The 9468-nt window shown below is 38.0% G+C and overlaps 1 protein-coding gene across 1 annotated transcript; it reads right to left on the bottom strand.

Annotated features, from left to right (window-relative positions):
- Positions 1-1829: 1829 nt before the first annotated feature.
- Positions 1830-4323, bottom strand: LOC119765617. The gene is made up of 3 exons (XM_038249885.1): positions 4219-4323; positions 3974-4165; positions 1830-3932 (listed from the first exon to the last, which is right to left on the bottom strand). The coding sequence occupies exon 3, from the start codon at positions 3916-3918 to the stop codon at positions 2446-2448; it is 1473 nt and encodes a 490-aa protein (XP_038105813.1). The 5' UTR covers positions 3919-3932; positions 3974-4165; positions 4219-4323; the 3' UTR covers positions 1830-2445.
- Between the last annotated feature and the right edge of the window lie 5145 nt (positions 4324-9468).

The raw sequence follows: 9468 nt of genomic DNA, 5'->3' as shown, positions 1-9468 counted from the left end.
AATTTCACGTATGTTTCATGTTTTAACATTGTAAATCGGACCATTAGTTGCTGAGATATCGACATTAGAAAATAGTGGGCTGTTAGGGTGAGACTTAGAAAACGTCAATTTTCCTGTTTTTAAACACTTGCATGGCAATATCTCAGCAACTAAGGGTCGTATCAATAAAGTTCAAAAAAGCAAATTATAGAGAATTTTCTCAGCTTTTCAACAATATTTTTTTCAAAAGTGAGCAAACATGTGCACTAATTTAAAAAATGAAAAACTGCGACTTTTTTTCAAAAAAGTCACCTAAAAATGGATTTAACTTGAAAACTGTGCACTTTATCAAAATTTTACTTCAGTACTTTTTGATTGCAAATTTGATTTTACATCGAAAAATGAAGTTGAAAATTTTTTGTGGTATGCCCAAAAAAGCCATTTTGCATCATTAGATTCTCTATATAATTTTCCATACAAATTTGGCAGCTGTCTATACAAAAGTGATGTATGAAAATTCAAAAATCTGTATCTTTTGAAGGATTTTTTTGATCGATTTGGTGTCTTCGGCAAAGTTGTAGGTATGGATATGGACTACACTGAAAAAAATAATACAAGGTAAAAAAAAATTGGGGATTTTTTATTTAACTTTTTGTCACTAAAACTTGATTTGCAAAAAAACACTATTTTTATTTTTTTTTTATTTTTGATATGATTTAGAGGACATCAAATGCCAACTTTTCAGAAATTTCCAAGTTGTGCAAAAAATCTTTGACCGAGTTATGATTTTTTTTAATCAATACTGACTTTTTCAAAAAATTGAAATATAGGTCGTAAAAATTTTTTAACTTCATTTTTCGATGTAAAATTAAATTTGCATCAAAAAGTTCTTCAGTGAAATTTTGATAAAGTGCACCGTTTTCAAGTTAAATTCGTTTTTAGGTGACTTTTTTGAAAATAATCACAGTTTTTCATTTTTTTAAATTAGTGCACATGTTTGCTCACTTTTGAAAAAAATATTTTGGAAAGCTGAGAAAATTCTCTATATTTTGCTTTTTTGAACTTTGTTGATACGACCCTTAGTTGCTGAGATATTGCCATGCAAGTGTTTAAAAACAGGAAAATTGATGTTTTCCAAGTCTCACCCAAACAACCCACCATTTTCTAATGTCGATATCTCAGCAACTAATAGTCCGATTTACAATGTTAAAATATGAAACATTCGTGAAATTTTCCGATCTTTTCGAAAAAAATACTTTCAAAAAATTTCAAATCAAGACTAACATTTTAAAAGGGCCAAACATTCAATATTCGCCTTTTTGAAATGTTTGTCTTGGTTTAAAAAATTTTAAAATATTTTTTTCGAAGAGAAGGTTCCAAAAAAGTTTCAGTCGGATTAAAAAATACATAAAAAAATGGAGTGACCGAAATCTGAGAGAACTGCTCACATATAAAAAAATAAATAAAATGAAAATAGCGTTTTTTTTTTTTGCAAATCAAGTTTTAGTGACAAAAAGTTAAATAAAAAATCACCATTTTTTTTTACCTTGTTTTATTTTTTTTAGTGTAGTCCATATCCATATGTTGGGGGAGTTTTGAGGTCGCCTCTTTTGAGCGGAGATTAAAACACCTGATGTTGATGGTCTCGCTAAAAGCTAAACAAATTGTTTAATTTCATTCTTTGTTTTAACAACTTGTTAGTACTTACATATTTAGTTTCCTCACTTAACCTTTCTCCCAACAACAATCTTCCCTTTCGCGAGCAAGAATCAACTGTAAGTATTTCAATAATTTTAAACTAACTAAACCTACTTTTTTCAACTCACTTTACTTACAATTCTTTCCTTTCCAAATGCGCGGCAAATTAGTAGAAGCCATCACCTACCGCACATTTCACAGTTTGTTTTGATTCTTCTTTCCCGCGTACACCGACTTAACAGTCGATATTGACGATTTCTTCCCGATGCCTAACCTATGTTTCGAATGTGAACATTTGGTAGTGTTCCCGAATATTACCCACTCGATGAGTACTTTTGCTTTCCCTCATCGGCGCGATCTGTACCAACATTCCCCGACCCGTAAGACAGGTTCGGCGAACTCGAATCTTTCTTACCGCAACCTCCTACTATCCGCCGATGTCTGACATTGCTGGCGCCGTCTGCGCAACTGGACCTAACGATCTCCAACGGTCTTTGACCGGAAAGCCACCTGCCGCCTCTTTCAGCCATCGACGCCTCACTCGGAGCACCATCCACCACGACGAAACGAAACTCGTTCAGATCGTGCTTCTCGATCCTCGACAGCTGCATGCCACGGTCTTTGTCGCTCCGCTCTGTCGGATAGTTTTCTTTCTCCATCATCTGCAGCAACCGATTGCCAACGATTGCGTAGCTCGCTACCGAACTGTAACCTGTAGCAGTCCACTCCGGTTCCGGCTGGGCACGCACGTGCTCGTGCACCTTTAGCTTACGGCACTGCACCGGATACGCTTTGTGTGCTCGAAACCTCGTCCTGGTCCAACGTCATCAGCGCCATCTCCGTGGAGTGCGCCCTGCAGAAACTCGCAACTTCTGCTTCGCACGTTGGTCGCGGTTGCGTTCGGCTCCACCAAATTGAGACACAAATTTTATTGATTGTTTCAACGCCATACGACCGCGCCTTCCTCCGATCGCTTCGACTAGCTTCTGGCGAGCGAGATCCCAAACAATTGTTGAGGTACTGCATCACCACTCCGTGTATGACCAGCGTGTCAGGCTGACCAAACTGGCACGCTGCTCCACGCATCATACACCACGGCTTCATCCGCAACAAACTCCTTCGGCGAACATCCGGTTGTGTAAACAGCTTCTCCTCCTCAGGATTCAGCCGGACCACCAACCTCTCTGCACCTGAATCTCTACACCTGGGACTGGTGTCGATAAGCGTGCTGACGAGCTGTGGCTGACCAAAAATCTTGAACAGCTCACTTGGCATCACTTTCCCGTTGACATGCTTCCACGATCCTTCCTCCGACGTCCTGGAATGGTCCAGCAGGGGTTCTTCTCGGGTTTCTGTCAATCCATCGCTATGGGACGGCTGATATGGCGGCCTTGGTGGGCGTGGCTCATCGTGATCACCAGCTTGCTGTTCTGGAGTTGACCTCTGTAGCTGCTGATCGCTTTGTTTCTGCACTACAGGATCTCGAAGCTCCCAGATTTGCTGTCCTTCTGATCTCGACGACCATGCAACGTCCACATCCTCCTTCTGTCTGTCCATTCTTGCATACGACCTCGCTGGAACCAAACCATGATTCTGCAGTGGCGTGTCCAGACAAACCTCATCGTTCGCAAATGACATCACGGAGATATTGTTCGGTAAATTCTGTATCTCAGGGGTTTGAGCGTTTGCAGGAGTTGCAAGACAGAGTTTGCTGACTGATCTTGTTTGTACAGTCGTTTCCACAACGCGAACTTCAAACGAGAGCTCCACAGTTGCGCTATCCGAAGAAAAACCTTCCAACGTACGATCGGCACCGGATTTGCCAGCTGTGCTATCCACACTAGCGCCTGATCCAAATGTCGCCACGCCAAGATTCCCCTGATCAACGTTTGTTGTCTCCGCTTGTTTCGCCATTGTACTCCCGACCTCGTACCGTCGTACCTGGTCACGCAACTCAACCTTCTTGCTCTCCTCTTCCTGCTCCTCTCCAGCCTTGATACTGTTTCCGGTTGCAACTTTGTCCCGCAATCGCAGGCTGGCCAAGCGCATCTCCCAATCCATCTGCAACTTTTTGCAATCATTTTGATAATCTTGCTCAATCCGTGCCTGCATTTCGTTCAGCTCCTGCCGCTTCTTCAGCAAAGCTTCATGCACAGCCAGTTTCTGCTGACGTAGTCTGGCGAGACGTCTGCCGGATCCTGTACTTGACGAGGTACGTACCGCCGTACCGTCAAGCAACATTTCAGGCCGATGTTGTCCGTTCGAGCCAGTTAGATTGTGTTTTGGTAGCGCTCTTCTGCAATCCCCGTCGTAGTTCAACCCCGACCAGTAGAGGAGGGCTCAAACTTTCCTTCCGGATCTCGTGCAACGTCGCTCCGGCTCGGGGCACTCGATGGAATAAATATCTTTTAGATTTGTTGGGGGAGTTTTGAGGTCGCCTCTTTTGAGCGGAGATTAAAACACCTGATGTTGATGGTCTCGCTAAAAGCTAAACAAATTGTTTAATTTCATTCTTTGTTTTAACAACTTGTTAGTACTTACATATTTAGTTTCCTCACTTAACCTTTCTCCCAACAACAATCTTCCCTTTCGCGAGCAAGAATCAACTGTAAGTATTTCAATAATTTTAAACTAACTAAACCTACTTTTTCAACTCACTTTACTTACAATTCTTTCCTTTCCAAATGCGCGGCAAATTAGTAGAAGCCATCACCTACCGCACATTTCACAGTTTGTTTTGATTCTTCTTTCCCGCGTACACCGACTTAACAGTCGATATTGACGATTTCTTCCCGATGCCTAACCTATGTTTCGAATGTGAACATTTGGTAGTGTTCCCGAATATTACCCACTCGATGAGTACTTTTGCTTTCCCTCATCGGCGCGATCTGTACCAACACCATACCTACAACTTTGCCGAAGACACCAAATCGATAAAAAAATACTTCTTAAAGATACAGATTTTTGAATTGTCATACATCATTTTCGTATGGACAGCTGCCAAATTTGTATGGAAAATTATATGGATAAACTAATGATTCAAAATGGCATTATTAATTTCATTCGGATTAAAAAATACTAAAGTTAAAATTTAAGAAAATATACCGATTTCGTAGAGACTTGCTCAAATGGTAAAATATCTTGAAATCATTCCAATTCATGTCTGTGGAATTCCAAAATCTGATATATCAAGGGCTTGGAAATACCAAAAAGTGATACCAATTTCAATTGTGTTGGATGTGAATTAAATGTTTATGTTTGGACATGAATCATACTTTGTTGTTGATGTTTTTTAGAACGTTGTTTCTTTATAATGAAATAAGCTAATATAACATTTCATGATGCAGTATTAAGTTCCAAATCACCATCCTTAATCAGAGGACCACCTCACTTTCCCATCCCTCATCTTGGACGCACAAATGCACCTTAAGTTCCGTTGGTGACAAAGACTATTTTCTCAGAGTTTGAAAGAAAAAAAAACGAAGGGTGATTGCAAATGCGTATACGCAGATCCGTTACAGCACAATTAATGTCCTATTTACCCATTTGAAACACGCAGAACATGCACTTTTCGTCCGGCCCACTTCGCTGCGAGGTGTTAAAATGATTTGCATATCTCAACATTTTCCCGATCGACCCGGGTTGCAGCTGCGATTAAGACCAACTCCTCATCTTAAGGAGTAGGGTCACATACGTACACACACACACCACATTTCCTGTGCCACTTTTAGTGCACATCTCCTTGTGGCATCGCAGCATGACTTCTTCCTTTCCTGCGTAGAAAATTGATTGTGCAACTCAGAGGAGAGGTTCGGAGCTGCGGGAAAACAAAGAAAAATCGTCCCTTTTCTTAAACGTGGTAGGCGCTGCCAAAGCCTGCGAGTATTGTTCTTAAGGTGCAGGGTATAAACACCTGATCTTTTAAAATTTTGAATAAAATTGAAAATTTTCATGTTTTATTGAACATCAACATTGAACTTTACAGAAATCAGAAAAAAAAATTTGGAATAAGTAATTTTCAAAAATGAAAAAAGAGTTCGAACCGCAACCATGCCAAAAGACGCACACTTTTCGCACAATTCCAGGGTGCGTGCACTTTCGATGCAATTTATGCAAATGAGACCTAGGACAATCTAGGGGGCATTAACCTGCGCGTAAAAGTACCGTGGTCCAGCTCGGTGGAATGGGATCACCACCATTGTTATCCCTAACTTCTTGAGCCGTACCTATACAGGAAGAAAAACGGACCCCACTTTTGCAGTGCAATATTTGCTAAAGTGCCGAGATTTAATTGAATGTTGCGCTCAAAATGCATCTCTTCCCTGCTGATGCACGCTGTCATCCTGCTTTTCTCCTCCCCTCGGACTTTGCATTGTTCTCAAGAACACCCCTTTCGCAAAAGTGTCGTAAAATTTGCATTATGCGTTTTTTTTGCAGAGAAGCGGTTCGATTGGGCTGTTTAGGGTGAAAAATTGCACTCACGTCAGATATTGGTTTCTGCGAGTGACATTTATTTACTCGCCCTCCGTTTCTTATGAAAAGAATAGTTTGCCTAACCCCCTAACCAGAAATAAGGTGAGTTACTTTGCACAATGGAATGGAATGAAATTAACAGAAGGGAGGTTGAAAATGTCGTTGGTCACGGTTGCACCTGAACACCTGGTTTGACGAGGTTCCCTTATTTCGGTGTAGCGAAAAGGAGATTTTGAGAAAATTCGTGGTAAGAAAATAAAAAAAAAAACACCTTAAAAAAAGATTTAAGAAGAAATGGAGAATTTCAATGCTTATTAAATAATTTCAGACAAAAGTTAAACCATAAATAATTTAAGTTAAGTTAAGAAAGAAAACTTTCAATACATTTTAAGGATTAAATATGGCCTTTAAAAACCTGATTTAATCCACCTGATAGAGCACTTTTTACAAAATTAAGAAGTAATTCCGACAAATTTGTTTTGCAGTGAGCTACATTATAAGTTGCAACATGTCGAAAGTAAGGCTGATGTAGATATTTTTCAAAGTTTTTGTCCCCCCCTCTTCATAATCAGTTGGCAAAATCAGGGGGCAACATTTTTTCTAAACTTTTGAATATCAATGGAAATTTAAGTACAATCAGCTGAAATCAATTCTACTATGCGTTTGGAATCATTTCTAAGCATTCTCGGGTTTATTCAAAAATCATTTTGTTTTGAGTGAATTGTCGATGTACGTTTTGGAATTTCATTCGCATTTTTTTCACCATTTTTTAAACTCATGATTGTAAATCATCTGTACGACCTTTAAATGCATTTTCTGACAAAGCTTTCATTCAATGTTGAAATTCTTACTTTTTATTATTTTTTTGCCGTGACAATCTGACACTTTTCTTTTGTAACAAAGGCAAGCATATTTCAAACGTAAGCTTTAATTTTTAATTTTTCAAATAACATTTCAAAAAACTATTGATGCGTTTTATATTGCTTTCTTTGGTATACAAAAATACTCATATTGTGTTAATTTTCGTTCCCAAATTAATAACTTTCCAAAACAACCAGTTTTCATAAAATTAAAAAATAAATGATTTCCAATTTCATCCAGGAACCAATAATATACTTTTTTTTAATTCCTCTGTGAAACTGTCATAATTTCCTTTCCTTCGGAAGAGATGAAACGGTCTACTTTTCAGTGCTAAAAAGCAGGAAAAAGCATGTGTTTCCATCGGACCCTGATGTTGGCGTATCATCTTCTAAACGTAATTTTCATCTCAAACAGCGCCGGTATAAGTGTCCAGTATAGATCTCAGGTGACGGAAGACTAATCAACCCTTCAGCCCTGTCCATCAACTTCACTCGACAAAAAAAAGAAAAAAAATACAAAATTATGGCGGTAGACCCACAGGCCTCAACTGCAGGGAGTTCCGGATGACCTTGGATCTCCCAATGTATCAGCAAAGTAGCCTGCCATACCACTGAAGCTATTCGCATATGCTCCGGAGTCGAAATCTTTCGACCTCTTGCTTGTTACGGCGGTAGACCCACGGACCTAAACTTCAGGAAGTTCTTGATGACCTAGGATATCTCAGGTTCGAACACGGTTGCTGCGTTTGAAACGGAATTCGTATACGATGCTAGTTAGATTCCGTTTCAGATTTCTTGATTTGACTGGGTACCGTGCATCATCAATTTATGTTGCGAGGCATTTTTTGGAAGTGTTGGCAAAAATGATGAAAATTGGCTAGAAATCGGCTTTAGTGGTACCTTAAGCGTTGAAACTCTGAAAGTTTTTGATACACTTTCACCAATTAAAAATTACACAAAAATTGGCTCATTCTTGGAAAAGTGACTCAATAGGAGAGAATGACCAAGAAGGTTTAAGTTGTCAGAAATAAGTGAATTAACAACAACAACGACTCAAAACAGTTTGACAGTCAAAAGTAGAGGTGGGCAAAAAAAAAGTGAAGGAACCGTGGCTCACTTAAAAAAAGAACCGCGGTTCTTTTTGAAAATTTGGTCTTTTGAATTAAAAATTCAATTTCAAATATTTCAATGCTCATAAAAATTTATCCCAAAAGTAAATGATTTTCTAAACAAATACAAATTACAGCATACTAATTTGAGCATTACCGGAAATACAAATTTGAGCATTGCAAATTGCATATTTTTTTAAAATATTGCCGAAAATCTACTGAATAGTTCAGAGATTTTTGAAAAAAAAAAAATAAACCCTTTTTTTATAAAATTATTTTTATTAGTTCCTTTTCGGAGCTAATTACAGAGGATCTTGTGTGTAAATATTAGTGGGAGGAGAGCTGATTAAATAAACCCTTTGTCTGATCAAACTTAAGCGTTTATAGATTAAATCAGAATGTAGAAAAGAGTTCACAGAATATTTTCTCTGAATAAAATATCAGCATGAGTTCAATTCTTGCGGAAATAAATGCAATTTTAAAATCAAAAACAATTTTTCCAGCATCTTAGATTTAAGTTTGGATGCCATTCAATAACTCGAATGTTTAGGTTCGAGTAGAAATCTGGACAATGCGACCACCAAGAGCTATGGTTATCAAGAGCATCTTCTCGTTTTCAGTTTTAATTTGTTTTATCAAATAATTCATAAAAGTCCGATGTGAAATCTATCTATATATATCTTTTTCTATCTATATATGAGCAATTCTTTGAGATTTCGATCATTCGATTTTTTTTTGTATTTTTTAATCCGGCTGAAACTTTTTTGGTGCCTTTGGTATGCTCAAAGAAGCCATTTTGCATCATTAGTTCGTTCATATAATTTTCCATACAAATTTGTCCATAAGGAACTCCGAACTACTCGTCACAGTATCATGATGCAAACAATAATCGAGCTGTAGCTGTCACAGCCCTGCGAAATATGTTGGCTGGCATATCGGGCTATGTGATAATTCAAAAATCTATATCTTTTGAAGGATTTTTTTTGATCGATTTGGTGTCTTCGGCAAAGTTGTAGGTATGGATATGGACTACATTGAAAACAAATGATGTACGGTAAAAATAAATTTGCTGATTTTTACTTTCACTTTTTGTCACTAATACTTGATTTGCAAAAAACACTATTTTTTATTTATATGTTTTAGAGGACATCAAACGCCAACTTTTCAGCTTTTCAAAAATTGTTTTTCAAAGGTTGGCAAACATGGGCACTTATTTAAAAAAATAAAAACTGCGACTATTTTCAAAAAAGTCACCTAAAAATGGGTATAACTTGTAAACGGTGCACTTTATCAAAAAATCACTACAGCACTTTTGAAAAAATTTTGCGACAAATATTTCGAAAAAATCT

This window comes from Culex quinquefasciatus, chromosome 1 (assembly GCF_015732765.1).
Source record: "Culex quinquefasciatus strain JHB chromosome 1, VPISU_Cqui_1.0_pri_paternal, whole genome shotgun sequence".
Classification (NCBI taxonomy): Eukaryota; Metazoa; Arthropoda; class Insecta; order Diptera; family Culicidae; genus Culex; species Culex quinquefasciatus.
Note: the sequence above shows the minus strand (reverse complement) of the source record. Positions and strands in the feature narration are given on the sequence as shown.